Raw genomic sequence first — 24,026 nt, 5'->3', positions numbered from 1 at the left:
GACAATTTGCCTGTTTCACAGGAGAACGAAGATGTGGCGGCGGTTCACTCGCGTAAACAATGTTGCATTGGGCCGCAGCGAAAACAGCAACCACAGAAGCAGGTTCGTTTCGCACTTCCTTCTTGTCCATGTTGTTTCGTACAGGATGACAGGGCCGCGTGTCCAAAACGTTGGGCCATGTGTAATTCATGTGGGAAAAAAGGCCACATTGCTTCTGTGTGTCAGTCCCCTAAAGTTCCTGTCGATGAGGACGAGGCATCGGACATGGATGTTAACTGTGTGCTTTCTCAAACAAATAAGTTGTTTGTTACTGTTCGTGTTCTGGATAAAGACATTCGCATGCAAGTGGACACTGGCTCTGCAGTAACTCTCATTAATTCTCGCACGTATTTGGAGTTGGGCTCCCCTCCCTTGTCTCCAGTTACGCGAAATCTGAGAACTTATAATAAACAGAAAATTCCTATCATTGGCCAGTTTGATGCTTCCACTGCCTACAAGTCTGTTGTTAGGCCCCTCACGTTTTATGTGGTGGAACATGCGGGCACTGAAAACCTGTTCGGTTATGATGCTTTCCAGTTGTTCGGGTTCTCCATTGATGATGATGTGCACCTCATATCTGAGGATATTCCGTATCGGCAACTGGATGGATTGTGCTCTGAATTTTTGTCCATGTTCTCTGCTGGTCTGGGTCGTGCCAAGGATTTTGAAGCCCACATTACTCTTAAACCTACAGCTCGCCCTAAGTTTTTCTGGGCACGCTCTATTCTGGTGGCATTGCGTGCACCTGTCAAGACTGAGATAGACAGGTTAACAGCTTCAGGGATTCTCCTTCCTGTTACCTCCAGCGAATGGGCATCGCCAATCGTGGTGGTTTCTAAACCAAACGGGAGTCTGCGATTGTGTGGTGATTTTAAAGCCACTGTCAACGCTCAGAGCCTCATTGACACTTATCCTCTTCCCCGTCCTGAGGAGTTATTTACCAAGCTCGCTGGGGGCCAGTTCTTTTCCAAACTTGACTTATTGGAGGCGTACCATCAGTTGCCATTGGATGCTTCTTCCAAGGAATTTCTCGTCATCAATACTCCTTGTGGGTTGTATCAGTACCAGCGGTTACCATTTGGCGTCGCCAGCGTGCCGGCCATTTTTCAACGGTTTTTGGAACAGCTCACGGCTTCCGTTCCTGGCTGCATAAACTATATGGATGACATTGTTGTCACGGGGGCCTCCACTGAGGAGCACCTTCGCAATTTGCGTTCACTGTTTCGGGTTTTGCATTCGGCTGGGATGAGGTGCAATCTGGACAAGTCACAGTTCTTCCAACCCTCCATTGTGTATCTTGGTTTCCACTTGTCCCGTGAGGGTATACGTCCTCTACGTCAGCACGTTGCGGCCATTAACGCTCTACCCCGGCCATCTACGGTCAAAGAACTTCAGGCGTTTCTAGGCAAGATTGCTTATTATCACAAATTCATTCCATCTGCGGCGGCGGTAGCTCATCCTCTGCATCAGCTGTTACGCAAAAACGTCCCTTTCTGTTGGTCCGACGAGTGTGAGCAGGCTTTTGTCCACCTGAAGGCTCATTTGCAGTCGGCGCCTTGTCTTGTCACATTCCGTACGGGTCAGCACTTGGTTCTGGCGACTGACGCGTCACAGTATGGCCTAGGGGCTGTTCTCGCCCATCGGTATGAGGATGGGTCGGAACGACCCATCGCCTATGCTTCCAAGACCCTCAACGATGCGCAACGGCGTTACCCTCAAATGAAAAAGGAGGCACTCGCTATCATTTATGCTCTAAAAAAGTTCAGCGTTTTTTTGTATGGTTCTAAGTTTCACCTCATCACACTGACCACAAGCTGCTGGTCTCTCTGTTCAGCCCATTGGCGTCGCTTCCGGATAAGGCAGCTCACCGCCTGCAACGTTGGGCCTTATACTTGTCTCGTTTTCACTATGAGATTCACTATCGCTCCACGGCCCAGCACGCCAGCGCTGACGCATTGTCGCGATTGCCGATGGGCCCTGACCCGGTTTTCGATCATGATGAACTACTCTGTTTCCACATTGATGAGGAAGAACGTCGTGTGGTCGAGGGTTTTCCACTTACAGGTTCGCAGGTCGCGTCGGCTACTGCGTGGGACCTGGTCCTGCGTCAGGTGATCGGTTTTGTTCAACGGGGTTGGGTGGACAGGACCAAGGGCCGGGCATCGGATCTCCTTCGCAACTACCATGCCTTGCGCCTTCGTCTGTCTGTTCGTGATGGTGGTGTTCTTCTGGCCACGGATGGCGCATCTCCACGGGTCGTGGTGCCAGCCTCTCTTCGCAAAGATGTTCTCAAACTGTTGCATGAAGGCCATTGGGGTATTTCTCGGACTAAGTCCCTGGCCCGCAGGCACGTTTATTGGCCCGGTATTGATTCAGACGTCGCCCACATGGTTGCTGCGTGTGGTCAGTGTGCTCAACAACTGGCTGCATCTCGTACAATGCCCTCTCCGTGGCCTTATCTGGCGCAGCCATGGGAACGGGTGCACGCTGACTTTGCCGGCCCCTTCCTCGGTACTTATTGGCTACTGTTGATTGATGCCTTCTCGAAGTTTCCGTTTGTTGTTCGATGTCCGTCGCCCACCACTGCGGCAACGACGCTGGCTTTGTCCAAAATCTTTGCGCTAGAAGGTCTTCCATCCACGATCGTCATGGACAATGGCCCTCAGTTCTCTTCGCAGGCCTTCCGTGATTTTTGTACTGGACAAGGGATTCATCATGTTACAGCACCGCCCTTCCATCCGCAATCGAATGGGGAGGTCGAGCGCCTTGTCCGCACTTTCAAAAGCCAGATGAAAAAATTCCTTAGTGATTTTTCCACCAGATGACGCTCTGCTGCAATTTCTGAGTTCTTATCGCTTCACGCCTCTGGGTGATCGCAGCCCTGCAGAACTCTTTCATGGCCGCCAACCGGACACTCTACTGCACCTGCTTCACCCTGTCAGGCCTTGTGCTGTGACCCCTAGTGTGGGAAAATACTCGGTGGGCGCCGACGTGTGGGCACGAGGGTATGGATCTCGCCCTAAATGGATTCCAGGGGTGGTCAAGGCTCTTCGCGACCGTCGGCTTTGTGAAATACGTACGGATGACGGCATGGTTGTTCACCATTACGACCAGATGCGCCCACGAGTGGTGGCCACGCCGGTGCCACCGCCCCTTCCTCCGCCTCCACCAGCCCGAAAAGCCAGTCCTGTCGCTGCTGCCGATCTACCGTACGTGTTGATGCAGCCGACGTCACTACTGCTTCCGAGTACGCCGGAACCGGCCCCAGTCGCGACGCCGCCTTCTCCGGGACCCATCTCGCTGGAGCACACCCCCAGGTCCATGACACCTATGGATGCTGCTCCGGAGTTTTCACCCATCATCTCGTCCAGGAGGCACGTTCCACGCACGAGCTTCCATCCTGGACATTTTCGACCATACTCTCGTGTCTCTCCGCGGGATCTTATCGGGGCCTCACAAGAGGCCATGGATGTCTCCGCACTGTCCATGTCTCCAAGAAAGTGAGAGTTTTTTCTTTCAAGGGGGGAAAAGTGTTGTGACAGTGCCACGACATTTAACAGTGCTGCCACGACAGTACGCGCAAACGGTGAAAGAGGCGCTCCGCAACTCGGCTGAGCGCGGGAGCGCCACCTAGCTACGAAAGGCACCGGCCGCATGTCACGGCACGGCAGTCGAATAAGAGATACTGAGTTGTTATCATGTAACCAGCTATTGTTTCTAAGTGAGTGTGTTTGAATATCCACGCAATTATTGGTGATTAAAGGTTATAACACATACATGTACCTTATAGCTTGTAGCAGAGAGTACTTTGTACACCACTATTATTTACCTCATTTCCTTTTCCAATTGTAAATGTATACAGGAAGAATGACTGCTGGGAAGTCTCTGTATGAACTTGAATTTGTCTAATTTTTCAGTTGTGGTCATTTTGCAAAATAATCTGGAAGTAAGTAATGTGCATGCTGGCTCTTCTTGGAATGGATGCTCAGAACTTTTAACAGTGAATCTTTCCATGATTCTCAGTGCCTCTCTTGTAACATATACTGCTGTAGTTTAATCAGCATCTGTGTGACACTCATGTTTACTAAACATAATGATGATGAAGACACATGCTTCTCTTTTTTTGTTTGGATAAATAATTTAGTTGCTACTGCACTGAAACTTTGCAGGTAGTATTTTATTCACACACACACACACACACACACACACACACACACACACACCCACACAAACTCAAATTTACTGCAACTGTTTGTTCGTTTATTTTGTCTGATTCCCTCTCATTCCCTCTCTCTCCCTCTCTCTCTCTCTCTCTCTCTTTCTCTTTCTCATACCTACTGTTTTTATTTGTCCTTTGCTTTTAATTGGTCTTTGTGCCTTGCTTTCTGTGTCATGAACTCTACTTTCAGTTGAATGGGTATTTCCACAAATTCTGTCCTATCATCTGTATGGTGGTAATCCACTAAAAAGGCATTGATTAAAATCCAAACCAGAGCTGATATTCAAACATCAGTTCACTGGACACTTTAGTTGCTCATTGATTTCATCCTATACATTCATTACTAATTTTTCTATTGCTGCTAAAATAAAATCTGGCTGTAAAAGACAACTCCTGTGTTTTAATGAACATAAATGAAAACTGCAAGAAAAAGTGGAAAAGTATATATAAATACCTGTATGAGACATCTGCGAGTTCTGAAACCGTGCAACCATTTCAGGCACTGAATGTTGAAGTGGCAATGACACTTCTTGATCATTGCCTTTTTTATATGCCCTGTCATTTGAAGTTATTCTGTTCCCATCTATGACACCATCAGTCTTAAAAGTCTTATTAAGCCATCTGTCCATGCAGTTGCCAATAGTTTTCTGGTGCCTAATGTTGTCAGGGCGCTTGTGATTGGAGATATTTTGCAGGCGATCTTCTTCAATATGCTGTAGTGCTGTTGCATGACTAGATGACCTGAAAATGTGATTTATTATAAGGTTCAATCATTTTTCTCATGACCTGTGATGTAGCTTGTTGGAACTATTCCATCAGTTATGACTCCTGTGAATAACTAATATATTTTTGTACCCCTTTGCTTCTTTCTCAGATCTTGTACTTGTCAGTAGTATGCCTCTGAGAGGTGTTGAAATATTTCAAAATGTCATCTAAGCTGTTTCTCACTTATTGTTACATTCATTATTCAGGATAATGTATTTGGTGTGCTGATTCTAATGCTGCACTTAGTTTTATTAGGAAATGAGTTAATTAAAAATTATACCTAAGTGTAGCTTTTATTACTTGAAGTAATAAGCAAAACATTATGGGCTAATATGTATTTCTGGGCATTGTGACACCATTAGTTACAACTCTTAAATAACTTTTCTTTTTTAAACATCATTGGAAGAACAGTGATCTGACTGATTTTTTAAAATTAGAAAAGTCTTGATTGCGTAAATGTTTTCATATGATAAAGACTGTTTTAATTTTTATAAATTTAAATAATTTAATCAAAATTCTGTGAAACTAATTAATTTGAGATAATTAATATTCAGTTTCAGAAGGAGCTACGTTTCCAGTGCAGATTTTTGCCTCAGTGCTTGTTACACTCTAACATCTGCTACTGCGCATTTCTAAATCTAAATTTTATGCACTGGATGACTGAACCATTAAGATTTTTGTCTAACTTATAGTATTTCCCAATATGGCACTTGTACTCATAGGTAAGGTATTCCCAATGTGTATGCATAAAGTCATGCCATAAACTCTTTTAATTTCCTAGATTATTAGATCTATCATAAATCAAAATTTTTTATCTGTATTAATGATTAACATAGTCCATTTTCAAATGTGGAATTTCTGAAATAATAATGTTCAAATGCCAGTCTTTACATAGTTAGATACCACTAAGTTTGGAGTCTATGTCCAGACATGGTTGAGCTAACAGACATGTAACACCTATGTCAAATCTGCTCGTAGTATTTGCTCATCCAATAGTTATGTGCAAGTTGTTTGCAAAAATACATATATTGGTATCTGTGGAAACTCAGTACTGTCAATGTTTAAAAGCTTAAAGTAATTCCTGTAACTTAACTTCAGGAATATTTTGACTGAAATGTGTTGTTGTTGTTAGGAGGATTGGATGCCCATTGTCATTAGAACAAACAATTATTGGGAGTGGCGACTTTTATTAATGACTGAACTAAGTGAATTACTGCAGTGTACTTCTGTATGGCTATTTAATACTAGACAATAGTCTATGTGAATTTTTGTGATTTGTACACATATGGCCTGTATTCTGTGTGAAACTTAATTACTTTGTCTAGTGACTTCTTAGAACTATCACTGATTGTTGGGCAGTGCTTCATTAATTTAAGCTTCAGTAGCTTTACAATTTTCTGAGTAATTCTGCCACAGGACTGTTAGTTGCTTGTGAATGCTGACCTGATTTTAGTGGATAATAATCTCATGAAATAGAAAAACTGGTCATCATCACAACAATATAACTTGGAGGTTAATAAATGCATAAAAAAATGCAACCTAAACTGTGGTGTTGTGTAAAGTTTTTTGAGCACGCACCATCAAATGCTAAACAAGAGACTGAAAGTTCTTCAAGGAGATGACGGAGGCCACAGAAATCAGGTTGTTGGCTTACAATTTGGTGCTCTATGGTTGAAGAGTTGTCCCACCCTAGCACAACTAAAAATTACTCAAGCATGTGAAGAACAATTGCACCTTAGCATAGTCATAACAATCTTAGGCGGTACCAAGTACAGTTTATGTGGGTGAGGAAGTTCATCTGCCCAGGCACAATAAAAACGAACTTATGAAGGACAACGATAAGTGAAAATAATTTTGAATTTGCAGATTAAAACGTGATACTGGGGGTTGTAGTGGCAGTGAACAGTGAAAGCATTTCAAAAGGCATGGGTGAAACAAAACTGTAAATAGGGACAGTGCATTTAATTCAAATGACAAGAGCAAGACTAACTATGACACAGCGTAACCAGCAAAACATGGATGCTGCCAAAGGAGGGGCTTCAGCCAATCAGAGATGAGAAGGTCGGCACTATTTTAGATAGAGCAACAGCCAGTGAGGATATTTGGCATGAAATTCAGCAGTAAATATTGCAAACTGATGCAGAAGTGTGAAAGACAGACTAATTTTGATGGCTACACCTACCACCACTGAGACAATTTAAAGGTAAAATTGTTTTTTTTTAAGTGTTCAGACAATATTGATAAAAAGCATGACAGGAAAATGAAAAACAGTGTAGATGGTGAGAGTGCACAGAAGATGTTGAAAAACAAGTCTCTTAAATCACTGTTGATGAAGTTTGTGAATGAGAATATTCATAGCAAAAGTGACAGCGGTGGTTTCAGAATAGAAATGAATAAAAATGGTAGTGACATTAAATAGCAATTTAAAAACTGAGACAAGCATTTAGAGTTAGTGAAAACCTGTTTCAAAAATAGGACATAAAATGTCAATGAATATGGGATCATTATTAGATGTTTGGAGTCAGAATCTACTGGAAAGAGGAGATGAGCTGGAAAAATGTATAGTGAGGGGCTAGAAGTTGATGTTATTAATTGTCAGAATGATTTAACTGAAGTAATGCAAATATGATCTGATGATAGTAATAAAATGGTCTTCAGCACAAAGCAAATTGATGTTGTTGATATTGAGAAGGTGGGGGTAGCTAAAGAAAATGTTGATGTAACAACTGATGCATTTGACTATATTGAAATATGGTTTGTGCAGATGGTAAAAGAAAGTTTGATAAAGTTGACAAGTATATACACAGACAAACAAAGAATGACAATATGTACAAAGGCCGTGATTTAAACCTGGGTCTTCTGCTCACTAGGCAAATGTGCTAACCACTACGCCAACCTGGCACAGTGGCTTTGCACAACTGCACAGCTACCCCAGCATGCCTTCCCCCCCCCCCCCCCCCCAATCCAAATTCCCATTCATGCCTCAGTCCACTAGGTATTCTCCTTAAATCAGACAGCATTTCAGAGGCTCTACAACTATTTTGGAATGGCACCTCAGCATTGAATGAAACTAGGGTCCTGCCTGAAACACTGGCATAGGTGCTTTAATCAAATTAAATTATATGTTTCCAAAGACCTTTCCAAGTATCCCAAACATCAAAGTGGGTTGAGGTGTGAATGAGAATTTGGACTGGGAGGGGGGGGGGGGGGGCGGGGGGCAGGCATGCTAGAGTAGTCTGGGCAGTTGTGTAAAGCCACTGTGCAAGTGTGGCGTAGTGGACAGAGTATTTGCCTAGTGAGCAGGCGACCTGGGTTCATATCTTGGCCTTCGTACAAATTTTCATTCATTGCTTCAGTCTGCAACATAGTCATCATAGATGTTGGAGACTTGAAAAGGTCTCTGGAATCATGTAGTTTCATTCAATTAAGGTTGAGAAGATTGAATTGTTAGTAATTAACAGTTGTAGTAATGAGATTCAGTTTATTGCAGTTAATGTAAATGATGGTGTGATGAAAGATTTGCATGCTGGAAAGGCAAAGACTACCAAAACAAAGATGCATGTAGCGGTTAACAGTAAAATACACAATTTTCAAAAATGATTTTTAATGTAAATAAGCAAAAAGCAGTTTTCAATGTAGATGTACATGTGATTTTAATGAGTTTGTAATGTTCAAGGGAATTTAGTTTTGCGATGTGAAATTTTCAAACATTTCATTGTATTTTGCAATGGAGTGGCAGATGTTTTGAGAAAAAAATGTGGAATTTCACTATATCTTGCAAAACTAGATGGAAGGATAATGTCAATGTAAATGTGAATCCAATGAGTAGGTAGAGGTGAATATATTATGTGGCGAGTAACACCACCTAGCTGTGTGATTCTGTTCTTCCTTTCATAGGTCACTCTTTCCTCTTCTTATCAGTAGATTACAAGGAAATATAATCATCATCTACTTTCAACAGTTGTCGTGTATATAAAGGTTCACTATATCAGTGGTTGGTTTTTTGTGTGTCAGTAAATGCAAGAAGTATGTAAGAGGATGAAAGCAATACAGTTAATGTTAAATCAGCTAAAATTATATCCTTACTGTGTTTAAGTTTAATACTATTGAACAATTTGTATAAATAATTTCAAGTTCTTCTCCAGCTTAATATATGGATTTCTACATCTACATCTACATCAACATCTACATCTACATCAATACTCCGCAAGCCACCTGACGGTGTGTGGCAGAGGGTACTTTGAGTACTTCTATCAGTCCTTCCTTCTATTCCAGTCTCATATTGTTCGTGGAAAGAAAGATTGTCAGTACGGCACTGTGTGGTCTAATCTCTCCGATTTTATCCTCATGGTCTCTTCGCGTGATATACGTAGGAGGGAGCAATATACTACTTGACTCCTCGGTGAAGGTATGTTCTCGAAACTTCAACAAAAGCCCATACCAAGCTACTGAGCGTCTCTCTTGCAGAGTCTTCCACTGGTGTTTATCTATCATCTCCGTAACGCTTTTGCGATTACTAAATGATCCTGTAATGAAGCGTGCTGCTCTCTGTTGGATCTTTTCTATCTCTTCTATCAACCCTATCTGGTACGATCCCATACCGGTGAGCAGTATTCAAGCAGTGGGCGAACAAGTGTACTGTAACCTACTTCCTTTGTTTTCGGATTGCATTTCCTTAGGATTCTTCCAATGAATCTCAGTCTGGCATCTGCTTTACCGATGATTAATTTTATGTGGTCATTACATTTTAAATCACCCGTACTGCCTACTCCCAGATAATTTATGGAATTAACTGCTTCCAGTTGCTGACCTGCTATATTGTAGCTAAATGAGAAAGGATCTTTCTTTCTATGTATTCGCAGCACATTACACTTGTCTACATTGAGATTCAATTGCCATTACCTACACCATGCGTCAATTTGTTGCAGATCCTCCTGCATTTCAGTACAATTTTCCATTGTTACAACCTCTCGATATACTACAGCGTCATCCACAAAAAGACTAAGTGAACTTCCGATGTTATCCACAAGGTCATTTATGTATATTGTGAATACCAACGGTCCTACGAAACTCCCCTGCAGCACACCTGAAATCACTCTTACTTCGGAAGACTTCTCTCCATTGAGAATGACATGCTGCATTCTGTTATCTAGGAACTCTTTAATCCAATCACACAATTGGTCTGATAGTCCATATGCTCTTACTTTGTTCATTAAACAACTGTGGGGAACTGTATCAAACACCTTGCGGAAGTCAAGAAACACAGCATCTACCTGGGAACCCGAGTCTATGGCCCTCTTAGTCACATGGACGAATAGCGCGAGCTGGGTTTCACATGATTGTCTTTTTTGAAACCCATGCTGATTCCTACAGAGTAGATTTCTAGTCTCCAGAAAAATCATTATACTCTAACATAATATGTGTTCCGAAATTCTACAACTGACCGTCGTTAAAGATATAGGTCTATAGTTCTGCAAATCTGTTCAATGTCCCTTCTTGAAAATGGGGATGACCTGTGCTCTTTTCCAATCCTTTGGAACACTACGCTCTTCTAGAGACCTACGGGACACCCGCTTCAAGAAGGGGGGGGGGGGGGGGGGGGAAGTTCCTTCCCCTACTCTGTGTAAAATTGAATTGGTATCCCATTAGGTCCATCGGTCTTTCCTCTTTTGAGCGATTTTAATTGTTTTTCTATCCCTCTGTCATCTATTTCGATATCTTCCATTTTGTAATCTGTGCGACAATCTAGAGAAGGAACTCAGTGCAGTTTTCCTTTGTGAAACAGCTTCGGAAAAAGACATTTAGTATTTTGGCCTTTAGTCTTCATCCTCTGTTTCAGTACCATTTTTGTCACAGAGTGTCTGGGCATTTTGTTTTGATCCTACCTACCACTTTGACATAAGACCAAAATTTCTTAGGATTTTCTGCCAAGTCAATACATAGAACTTTACTTTCGAATTCATTGAATGCCTCTCGCATAGCCTTCCTCACACTACATTTCGCTTCGTGTAATTTTTGTTTGTCTGCAAGGCTTTGGCTATGTTTTTGTTTGCTGTGAAGTTCCCTTTGCTTCCGCAGCAGTTTTCTAACTCTGTTGTGCCACAGTGGCTCTTTTCCATCTCTTACAATCTTGCTTGGCACATACTCATCTAATGCATATTGTACGATAGTTTGAACTTTGTCCATTGATCCTCAACACTATCTGTACTTGAGACAAAACTTTTGTGTTGAGCCGTCAAGTACTCTGAAATCTGCTTTTTGTCACTTTTGCTAAACAGAAAAATCTTCCTACCTTTTTTAATATTTCTATTTACGGCTGAAATCATCAATGCAGTAACTGCTTTATGATTGCTGATTCCCTGTTCTGCGTTAACTGTTTCAAATAGCTCGGGTCTGTTTGTCACCAGAAGGTCTAATATGTTATCGCCACAAGTCGGTTCTCTGCTTAACTGCTCAAGGTAGTTTTCAGATAATGCACTTAAAAAAAATTTCACTGGATTCTTTGTCCCTGTCACCCATTATAAAGGTTTGAGTCTCCCAGTCTATATCTGGCAAATTAAAATCTCCACCCAGAACTATAACATGGTCGGGAAATCTACTCAAAATATTTTCCAGATTTTCCTTCAGGTGCTCTGCCACAACAGCTGCTGAGCCAGGGGACCTATAGAGACATCCTATTACAATGTTTGATCCTACTTTAACCGTGACCTTCACCCAAATTATTTCACATATCGGATCGCTGTCAATTTCCTTCAACACTATTGCACTTCTTATCACTATAAACATGCCTCCACCTTCACTGTCCAGCCTGTCTCTGAAGTATACATTCCAATCTGAGTTTAGAATTTCATTACTGTTTACATTTGGTTTCAGCCAATTTTCTTCCCTGGGCATTGTGACCGTTTATTAATGAGAGCAGTTCTGGGACCTTTCTATAGACGCTCCTGCAGTTTACTATTACCACATTAATATTTTTATTCCCTGTTGCATTTTGCCTACTACTACCTTGTCGCATCTCAGGAGGCATCTTGTTGGACCTAGGGAGGGAATTCTCTAACCTAAAAAACCCACATGTGCACTCCACACGTACTCCGCTAACCCTTGTAGCCGCTTCCTGCGTGTAGTGCACGCCTGACCTATTCAGGGGGACCCTACATTTCTCCACCTGATATTGGAGGTCAAGAAATTTGCACCCCAGATCTCCGCAGAATCGTCTGAGCCTCTGGTTTAAGCCTTCCACTCGGCTCCAAATCAGAGGACCGCGATCGGTTCTGGGAACGATACTACAAATATTTAGCTCAGATTCCACCCCATGAGCGAGGCTTTATGCCTTCAGCAACTCCGCCAACTGCCTGTATGAACTGAGGATGACCTCTGAACCCAGACAGCAGGAGTCATTGGTGCCGACATGAGCAACAATTTGCAGTTGGATGCACCCAGTGCTCTCTATCACCGCCAGCAGGGCCGCCTCCACATCTCGGATGAGACCCCCCGGCAAGCAGACAGAGTGAACACTGGCCTTCTTTCCCGACCTTTCTGCTATTTCCCTAAGGAGCTCCCAATCACTAATAAACCCCTCCCTCCATGAGCCTGCTTGGACCTTGCTGAAGGAGCAGCCACATGTCCACTCACAGGCAGAGCGGGCGATGCCACACGGCCAGCCTCGACACTGACCCTCTGCCTCGTGCGACGCGACTCCTGCTGGACCTGTCACTCCCCTTGGGGAGAGGGTGGCCCAACCGCGCCCGGTACCCGCGAAGATGTCTCGACAACAGGGACCGTGGGTGATGCATGTAACACCTGGTGTGTACCAAGCAATGCACCAGACTCCCCACTTCCACTACACTCCGAGGCAGCAGCCTGAAGACGGCTGACCGTGGCCAACTACACATTCAGCTGTTCGCAAACAGTGGCCAGCTCCTCCTATGTCCGAACACAGCAGTCACACATTCTATCCATCCTAAGAAATCGACAATTTACTGTAGAGAGTTAATCAACTTTTAACTAGACTGCTAATTCACTAAAGGCAGCTGTAGCTGACTAAACTGTGGTTACTAGATACTTCTTCTTGGAAACAATGAAAATAAGCACTACCGTATTTACTTGAATCTAAGCCTTTTTTCTACATCTACATCTACATCTACATTGATACTCCGCAAGCCACCCAACGGTGTGTGGCGGAGGGCACTTTACGTGCCACTGTCATTACCTCCCTTTCCTGTTCCAGTCGCATATGGTTCGCGGGAAGAACGACTGTCTGAAAGCCTCCGTGCGCGCTCTAATCTCTCTAATTTTACATTCGTGATATCCTCGGGAGGTATAAGTAGGGGGAAGCAATATATTCGATACCTCATCCAGAAACGCACCCTCTCGAAACCTGGACAGCAAGCTACACCGCGATGCAGAGCGCCTCTCTTGCAGAGTCTGCCACTTGAGTTTATTAAACATCTCCGTAACGCTATCACGGTTACCAAATAACCCTGTGACGAAACGCGCCGCTCTTCTTTGGATCTTCTCTATCTCCTCCGTCAGACCGATCTGGTACGGATCCCACACTGATGAGCAATACTCAAGTATAGGTTGAACGAGTGTTTTGTAAGCCACCTCCTTTGTTGATGGACTACATTTTCTAAGCACTCTCCCAATGAATCTCAACCTGGTACCCGCCTTACCAACAATCCAAAAAACCGCCTGCGGCTTAGAATCGAGTGCAAAGTAAGCAGAAGTTCTGAAAAATGTTGGTAAGTGCCGCCACTACTAACTTCTGCCGTCAAATATATGTAGCACTACATAGGCATGCTTTGCAGGCACAAAGATAAATACTGGCGTCAAAACCTCTGCGTCAGTAAATAAATTTTAAAAAAAGGTGGAAGACGAGCTTTTTTCTCCGCCTCGAGTTTCGACCACTGCATTTTCATACATTATCCAATGAAGTAAATGCAAATTCCGTATTGTTCATCTTCGAATGTTGCAGCATTTCAATTTACTACGAAAATCCAACTGGCACGACTATTCGAGATGTTTGTCAATATGGCCAACTCTACGTTCTGAATTTTTTCCTAACTGTGAGAAGAGATGGTTGCTAATAGGAACTTTTATGAATTGTCAATCACATGCAGTATTCTCTTCACCATAAGAATAATATGAATATAAACATTTTGCCATGTATTGTTTCATGTTTGCTGCTATCTCATTTAAATCCCGTCTGCCTAATAAACTACGAAACTAGAGTGAGACAACCGCACACGCGGAAGAATATGCGTATAATGTCATGTTTATATTCGTATTATTCTTATGCCTAATAGTGATACAGTCAGAAATGAAGCACGGCAATTGACTAGATTTTTAAATCTAAGATGACTCTAATTTCTGTGCAGAATGTAATGTACTGAAGAGGTGTCTGCAAAGATTTTCAAACGGAGAAAAATTTTCCCTAAACTCTCGTTCAGACCATCTTCTATTATACACAGTCTATTACTGGGTTCTTGTTGATCATTATCAAAGAAAGCAGCAGTGTGAGTAACAACAAATAGAAGTCTCTTGCCATTGTTTCCCTAATAAGACTACCTCTCTCTCTCTCTTTTTTAATTTTTTATTTATTGTAAGCAGCGGTAGCGCGCACAAAAGCAAGCCATGCCACGAGCGGCGACAGGTCGTAAACACTCATTATCAGAATGCGACAAACAATGCATGACACAGTACAGTAATGCATTTTCAGCCTAGAGTAACGTAAACACCTATAACAAAGAGAACGGCAGTTATCAGATCAAAGAAAAATAAGCAATCAAATCAAACCAGATGAAGCACATGAAAAAGGAAGGGCACCCATATAAATACGGACAGAGTGCCTGATGCATAGCAATGGCTACCTGGTTAAGCTTCACTGCTAAGCTTACGACTCGAACCAAACTACTGCAGCTGTGTCGTCATTCATTCGACCTAAATTGTGTCTCATATTACAATGGACCAACTTTGTTTCGATCTGGAGGTGCGGCCTAAAACTTTTCTCTCTCCTTGAATTTCGAGTCTCAAATTTCAGGTGTGGCTTAGATTCGGGAAAAGTTTTTTCCCTTGATTTCAAGTCTCGAGGCTTAGATTCGAGTGCGGCTTAGATTCGAGTAAATACGGTATCTGTCTCTGGACTGGATTCAAAACAAACACAAAATCTATGGAACACTAGTACTCAAAAATTAAAGCTTCCTAAAAGCATAAACACATGGAAAAAGAAGTGACAAGTAAGAAAACACAGTTAATACTTAAATTTACCTAGCTCACTGTACAGCAGATGTGAAGCAGACGGCAGTTATCAATCAATAAGGTTTTGAGCAAACACCATCAAATACTGAATAATATTTTCAGCTTCAAAACAACAGACTAGCATATTACTGAGGAGATGGCGGGGACTACAGAAAATGTAGTTGGGCTTACAGTTTGAAACGAAACATATAGATGCCTGCACTGTCCTAACACAGGTATCTCTTGACCTGAATAGCTAGTTAACTTAACATTTGCGGCACGCAACAGAGGTGTGCCCAGCAGTTTGTAAGTGTCTTGATTGATAAGTGAAACTGCAGCTCCGGTATCGAGGCAACAACTCTTACTTGTTCTGAGAGTGCCCAACACTTGTGGTCAGAAACGAATGTTTAGTTTTTTATTGACAAATGACTCTCATCATATGGCAAAGGAATTGTTCAAAGAGGTGACTGCCTGTCTCAATGTTTGCATTACAATGTAATTCAATGACAGCATTAAACTCTTGGTTCAAAATAATTTTCTCCTCATTTCTTTATGAGAGGAGAGTAACACTGCTCCACCAGTACACAACACGGTGTATTATTGAGGTATGCATTTCATGGGGAAAATTAAATACTATCAGTATGATTTTTACAATGGAGGTTTGGGAAACCATGTAGATGTCCATGAAACAAAGTCCTTCACAAGTTATGTCTGGTAATTTAGCACAACTGCAAATCATCCAGAACAGGAAGGTGGTCATCATCAGTCATAATATCATCTGCATTTTATTTCATTAGATTTCATCTAACAGCGCAGCTATCATCAGAGATGTAAATACAAAATCAACACAGGAATCGGCACACTAACCAAGAATTGTGTCACAGTTGTGCCAATTGCACGATTACATACTTTTACAGGTATTCATATAGACTTAGCATAGTTATAATGACACACATTATAACAAAATTTTACCATGTACAAACATCACTCAAACTGAGGCTGCTGTTTACAGATCCATATGGTTAGACTCTGTTTACATGATGTTGGATGGCCAATGCCATCTATTTCCATTATCTATATACTCCCTTTGTCAGAAATGTTCCAGGCCTGATTTTTTTTAAAAACAGAAAATTGCACTTACTAATTAATGAACCTAGTGATTATTGAAGAAGTCCCCTTGGCTATCTTTAAACAGTTGCCAATGTTTCTGTAGGTCTTGGAAGCAAGCAGGGAAATTTTCAACTACAATGCGTATAAGCTCATTTGTCACAGCCTGTTGGATGTCAGTGATATCTTGATAAAGCTTCCCTTTCAGTCACCTTCTCACTCACAGAAACAAGAAAAAAATGCAAGGTGAGAAGTCAAGTGAATATGGTAGATGTGAGATGCCAATATCAGAATGTCTGGCCAGATTCTTGGTAACAGATAAAGTAGTATGAGGTCTTGCATTGTCATGCAGTGAGAACTAGTCCTGAAAAGCCACAATTCTGGGCGGCAATGTCGAAGTCGAATTGTTTGTTGCAAACATATCAAGACTTCATTGTAAAGATTCTGGTTCACTGTTTCACCTGGAGGAACATACTCATGGTGAACTAATCCTTTACTATCAAAGAATGCGGTCCACACTGTCTTTGTTTTCAAAGGTTGTCACTTGACCTTTTTCAAGGCTGGTGATCCAGGACTCTGCCATTCAGCACATTGACACTTTGTGTGAGGGTCACACACATTGGTAATACCAACTTTCATCCCCAGAAATAATCTTTGACACAAATTTGGGATCATGTCTGGTTCTATCGAATAGTACAGCAAAAATTCTGTGCCTTTCTTCTTTCTGGTAATCTGTTAAGTGTGTAAGAGATGAGTTTTGCATTAAGTTTCCATTTCCCTAAATCTTCATGTAAAATCTTATGACACATGTCACAATTCAAATTAAGTTCTTCTGATATCGACACACAGTTACAAGAAGATCTTGCAGTAACTACCTTACATACTCCATGTTTGCATCAATACGTGCTATAGGTGGGTGACCAGCCGTGGGATCATCTTGCACTGAATCTCTGCCTTCACAAAATCTTTTGTGCCACTCAAAAACACAACTTCTTGAAAGTGCCTTGTCTGTATATGCTTGCTTAATCATTGTCCATGTGTCAGAAGCGGTTTTCCTGAGATTAATGTAGAACTTAATGTTCACTGTTTTCTCACAATCAGCATCCATTGTGTCACTATAACTAGCGTACCAAGAACTCAAACAGTGTGTTGCTAAGCACAGCCCTGCCACCTAGTGAGTTTGTGTGGAAACATGGCCAAGGTCATTTCAGGGATGCACACATATCAGGTAACATAAACACGTCATTTGTTCCTTTTTAGTACTGCAAACTCAGAAATAAAAAAAACCTGTTGTGGAACTTTTCTGACAAAGGGGGTGTATAAGAAATGACTGAAGATAAAATTTATACATGAGAATAAATTGAGTTCAAATAATAATAATAGTAGAATACAATTTTGTCTGGCAGCATATAAATTACAATAAGCGTTGTCGCAAATATTGCAGTATATTAAGTTTGTTATAATGAGGTACATTAAAACTTGTTAAAAAATTTATCATTATCGTAAAATAAAACAAAATGTCTATAATATACTTGCTAGCAAATTTCATAAAACTTAAATGGCATTAATTAATATTAAAAACTTCATTACAAAGTGTCCAATCGGCAAATACTGGAAAGACAACATACATTTTTAGTCATACAGTTTGTATTCATATGGTACACTTCCAGTATTTCAGATTGTACACTCTGTGATGTAGTTTTTAACATCAATGTGTGCTATTTTAGTTTTTTGAAACTTTCTAACAAGCTTATTATAAAGATTTTATTGTATTTTACTTTCACCTGATTCAAAATTTCATTACATAGTGTCAACACAAATTTGTATTGGTAATTATTTTGTAATCCAAAAATGTAACATATAAATTGTAGAATCGACAACTGTAATTTTGATGCCAGTTTGTTACTCCTATTTTAATATTCTAAGGATTAAAGTTTTTTTAACACATTTATATTTGTACATGCTAAAATTACAGTGTAATATGTGCCATTATAACTAAGCCGAGTCTACATGAGTATCTGTAATGGTCTGAGGGTGGGTGGGTGATTTGGGGGTTGGGACCAAACACCGAGGTCATCGGTTCCATCAAAATGGGGAAGGAATCCCAGCCGTTCCCTTTTGAAGGAACCATCCCAGCATTTGCCTGAATCAATTTTGGGAAATCATGGAAAACCTAAATCAGGATGGCCGAACGTGGGTTTGAACCGCCGTCCTTCCCAATGAGAATCCAGTGTGCTAACCACTGTACTGTCTCGCTCGTTATAATAGTTTGAAATTTTGCAATTGGCTTTGTGTACAGCTGTGACATGGTTCTTGGTTAGAGTGCTTTTTTCTGCTGCTTCCTGTGTTATTTTTGTATCAATAGCACTGATGGTAGCTGCATTATTGGGTGAAATCTAGATCTGCAATAAAATATGGATGATATTACGACTGATGATGACCTTTTTTCTTTCCCCTGGATTACATCAGTCATGGGGCACAATTATTCCTATGGAGTCAAATCTGATGAACTGTATACCATAATTTTATATTACATGAAATTACCATTGTCTGCATAAATCAATAAATTTATTTTTTTTCCTTTCCCAATATTAAATTATATTCTCTTGCAGCACATGTGAAGTTCATAAAGTGGTGGGGGAAAATAATGTAAAAACTTGTGGCACTGGTGGTACTGTTATTCAACATGAAGAATTGTGTATGGTGGTAAGGGAATCAATCTGGGTTGTAGACATCCCAGAGTTATTCGATTCGAACATTGAGCAAACTGTGAAGGAAACCAGAGAAAGACTTGGAAAGAAAATTGAAGTTCAGGGAGAAGAAACAAAACATTAAGGCAAGCCAGTGGCATTGTTATTTTGTCAGAAATGGCAAAGACCAATTGAATGGCAAGGATGGTGTCTTGAAAAGAGATTATATGATGAAACAACAAAAGTAAGTGAGGGTAATGGAATGTAGTTGGATGAAATCAGGTGGTGCTGAGGAAATTAGGTTAGGAAATGAAAACTAGTAAAGGTTTTTTGTAAGTTGAACAGAAAAGTAACTGGTGGGTGCTCAAGTAGAGTGATGAATATAAAATTCAGAATGGCACTAGCTGGAAAAGTGTTTCTGGGAGGGAATTGTTAACAAATGCTGAGTATTAGATGGGTAAATCAGATAACTAGTGAACAGGTACTGAATTAAACTATGTAATTGGGCAATGAAAACCACTCTCATGAAACAACTAAAGTGTAGAAAATCTCTCAGAAATGGAACCTGGGACAGAGTGAAATTGCCCAGGGGCTACATACCACCTCTATGGTTTGAAAAGTTCTCGGAACGGAATAGAAAAAAAAGTACTTACATCAGTGAAACTTTTTTTATTTTTCAACGTAGTCTCCTTGTAGATTAATGCACGTAGTCCAACGATGTTCAGCGCCTTGATCCCACCTCAAAAATGAGTTTCCTCCAGGCCTCCAAAATAGTTGTCAACTCTGGCTATCAATTCTTCATTTGAAGTGAATCTTCATCCACCAAGAAAAATTTTCAGTTTTGGTAAGGGATGGAAGTCTGATGGAGCCATATCAGGTGAATAAGGTGCACGTGGCAACAATTCATGCCTTAGTTCATGTAATTTTGCCATGGCAATGGCAAATGTTTTTGATCCAGTGCCAAGAGTCGCGGAACCCATCTTGAAGATAATTTTTTCATTTCTAATTCTTCAGTTAAAATGTGATGTACCCTTTCAGATGACATCTGGCAAGCATGAGCAATTTCATGCACTTTCAATTACCATTTTGCACACTTTTGCAATGATTTCTGGAGTAGTGACATCTTGGCCGACCACTGTGCAGATCATCTTCTAAGCTCTCCTGACCAAATTTAAATTCATTTGTAGACTTAGAAACAGTCAAATATGAAGGAGCAGAGTCTCCCAGTGTATTCTGGAAATTAGCATGAATGTCCTTTGCTTTCATATCTTTCTTTATGAAGTACTTAATCACTGCTTGAATCTCAATTTTTTCCATCTTTGCAAATCACTACATGGGAACAACAACAGAGCCACATCACTGTCACAGCTCTTTTCCAAGAGCCCTGACATGGCATGTTTTTACAGGCAACAGTCCAATGAATATCACGTGAACAACTCATTGCGCTAGTGCTGACCTCTCGTGGTGATTCTGAGAACTTTTCAAACCATCCTTGTAAGACCAATCTAATGGAAGAAATAAAAATGCTAATACCTCCAAACATTTTTTTTTTTTTTTTGAGCTCAACAGAATTTCTCCTGCAACACTCATTACACTGTCTTCCCTGTAGAAAAAAGTATGGAACAGAATGTCTTAGGCACAATCTATGGTTCAATGCCAAAATGAAAGTTTCCTTCTGTGGAGACCTGATGTGATAATCAAGATAACTGTAGAATATTTTGTGTAAGTAAAGTAAAGCTTTCTGTAACAAAAAGGTAGTACTCATACTTCCTCTTTTTCCACAAAGGGTGGAATTACCCCGAAATATGTGTCAATTCACTCTGCCTCCCACTTATCTGGTAACTGTAGACATAGAGTAGATGCACTTAGAATTCTACTAACTTAGCTCTTACTTCTGTAAGACTAAAATAAAAGAGAGATGGAATTTAAATTTGCAGCACACTCAGGTCATTGTTGGGAACTGATGGCATTCACATGCAAGAGAAGACACATTGACTAAACTGCCAGTTAATAAATCAAAAGACTGAGTAGAGTTACACACTACAGACTATACCACCTTATACATCTATACTCTGCAAACTACAGTGCAGTGTGTGGCAGAGGGTACATCACATTGTACCAGTTATTAGGATTCTTTCTGTTCCATTCACATATGGAGCGCCAGAAAAATGATTACTTGTATGCCTCTAGTTGTGCTGTAACTATTCTAATCTTATCTATGTGAGCAATAAGTGGAGGGTTATAGTATACTCCTAGAGTCATCAATTAAACCCAGTTCTTCAAACTTTGTTAGTAGACTTTCTCAGGATAGTTTATGTCTGTCTTCAAGAGTCTGCCAGTACAGTTTCTTCAGTATCTCTGTGACACTTTCCCATGGACCAAACAAAATGATGAACATTTGTGCTGCCCTTCTCTGTATACATTCAATATCCCTTGTTAGTTCTATTTGGTATGGGTCTGACACACTTGAGCAATATTCTAGAACTGGTTGCACGAGTGATTTGTAAGCGATCTACTTGTGGACTGATTGCACTTCCCCAGTATTTTACTAATAAAGTGAAGTCTACCATCTGCTTTACCCATGACAGAGTGTATCTAATCATTCCATTTCATATCCCTACAAAGTGTTACAACTAGGTATTTGTAGGAGTTGACCAATTCCAACAGTGACTCTATGATATTCTAGTCATAGGATACTATGTTTTTTTGTTTTATGAAGTGCATAGCTCTAAATTTTTGAACATTTAAAACAAGTTATAAATCTTTGCACCATTTGAAATCTTATCGAGATCTGTCTAAATATTTACGCAGCTTCTTTCAGACACTACTTCATTACATGTGACTGCATCATCTGCAAGACACCTGAGGTTACTATTAATATTGTCTGCAAGGTCATTAATATACAACATGAGCAGCAAGGGTCCCATCATACTTTCCTGGGGCACACCCAAAATATTCTACCCTTAATGCAAAATAGGGTACTTGAAATAAAATCTCTTAACCATGATCTAAAAGCTAACAAAATTTTTATAACTGATGTATGCTTTTATCTACTCCCAATGGGCAAGCAGAAATTGTTGTTATCTCTATTCATTATATAACAAGTTCATATAACTATACTTCACACGTAGGCAACTAATCTGAGATTAGTGTAGCAACAACTAACAATACTAATGATTGTGGTGAAGCTTAAGAAAGAAGAGAACTTTTGTAAAAGTAACATCTTTATCTATATAGAAAGAGGTTGATCTTGTATAAAAGTAAGTCTCTTCTATGTATCTGAACGATTACACTGCAGGAGCAACTTTAAATAGAAGAGTGGCAACTTTTTTTACTTATCACCTCACATTTGCAGTAATAATCATTTTTTATGTTACATGAAAATGTAGCTGACTGATGCATGGCACACAGGAATAACTTGTGTACATCATATAGAAACTACTGATGCATGTCACAATCCATTACAGATGCCTTTTTTAATTTATGTTTATTTTGTACTGTAATTCTTTTCTTATATTAACTGTTTTTGGTAGTATAATTCAAATTATTTTAATGGTGTAAAGGACATTTGGACTTATACTAATGAAGAAGAAAAATCATGGCTGAGGCAGCTGCTTGGGACTGAGGAGGCTGTAGATGAAACTTCCTGGCAGATTAAAACTGTGTGCCGAACCAAGACTCAAACTTGGGACCTTTGCCTTTTGCGGGAAAGTGCTCTACCAGCTGAGCTACCCAAGCACGACTCACGCCTTGTCCTCAACAGCTTTAATTTTGCCAGTACCTAATCTTCTACCTTCCAAGCTTCACAGAAGCTCTCCTGCAGAACTAGCACTCCTGGAAGAAAGGATATTGCGGTGACATGGCTTAGCCACAGTGTGGGGGATGTTTCCAGAATGGAAGTTTCACTCTGCAGCAGAGTGTGTGCTAATATGAAACTTCCTGGCAGAGACTTAAACTTGGGACGTTTGTCTTACACTAGCACTTGCCTGTCAGGTCTGCAGGAGAGCTTCTGTGAAGTTCAGAAGGTAGGAGATGAGGAGGCACTGGCGGAATTAAAGGTGCGAGGATGGGTCATAAGTTGTGCTTGGGTAGAGCACTTGCCTATGAAAGGCAGAGGTCCCGAGTTTGAGTCTCGGTCCAGCTCACAGATTTAATCTGCCACGAAGTTTCATATCAGTGCACACTCTGCTGCAGAGTGAAAATTTCATTCTGGAGGTTACAGATGTTAAATCTTAATTAAAGATTTGCAATATTCATTTATCTTTACCATTGTGACCAGTTCATTTTCTTAAATTAAGCCTCACAAAATCGCTTGCACTCGTGTAGTTTTTGTTTAATACCTACAATTACTGCCAAATATTTGTTTACTTCTCTGCAGAGGTGAAGAATTTTGTTTAGGTGTTATGATAGTTTAAAAGAACAGCACATATGAAATAACTAATAACCTGCAAGTGAGCGGGTCACCATATATCGCAGCACGTTTGTTGAGTATGGTTTCAAATCCCTGATTGCCATCATGTCTGTCATCGTAATCGTAGCACACATCAACATCAGGCAGCACCTCAGCAGACTGTCTTGTTGACTGTTCCCGCCAATTTCCATCCAGCAGAGCATCATAGCTACGATTATGCTCACGAGGCTCACCAAATCGCTCCACCCCACCTATGTATCAAGCATTTTTAGAAATGATATGAAAGGAAAAGTACATTACATTAACATTTTAAAATGTTGTCTGAAATATCATACATACTACATCAGTTGTTGGGTAAAAAGAAAAAAAAAGTAGAACAGCAGGTAGTAACAGAAAGAATCCATAATTGCAATTTAACAGAAAAATGAGACTATATTTTTCTGCACTAAAAATTGATGCCACATGGAATGAAGAAGTGAAATGTTCAATGACAGCATAGAAATGATGCATTAGTCCAAATAAATATCAAACTAATTAGCAGAAATGGTCAAGCTAAGAT

The 24,026-nt window shown here is 40.6% G+C and overlaps 1 protein-coding gene across 1 annotated transcript in view; it reads right to left on the bottom strand.

Annotated features, from left to right (window-relative positions):
* Positions 1-24,026, bottom strand: part of LOC126457534 (ankyrin repeat domain-containing protein 6) — a 722,889-nt gene that overhangs the window by 14,758 nt on the left and 684,105 nt on the right. The window contains exons 12-13 of the mRNA XM_050093890.1: positions 23,502-23,718; positions 4,713-4,999 (exon numbers count right to left, since the gene is read on the bottom strand). Of these exons, the coding sequence (XP_049949847.1) occupies positions 4,713-4,999; positions 23,502-23,718 (504 nt within the window). The remainder of the gene's footprint in view (positions 1-4,712; positions 5,000-23,501; positions 23,719-24,026) is intronic.

This window comes from Schistocerca serialis, chromosome 2 (assembly GCF_023864345.2).
Source record: "Schistocerca serialis cubense isolate TAMUIC-IGC-003099 chromosome 2, iqSchSeri2.2, whole genome shotgun sequence".
Lineage (NCBI taxonomy): Eukaryota > Metazoa > Arthropoda > Insecta > Orthoptera > Acrididae > Schistocerca > Schistocerca serialis.
This window is presented reverse-complemented; position numbering and strand designations above follow the sequence as displayed.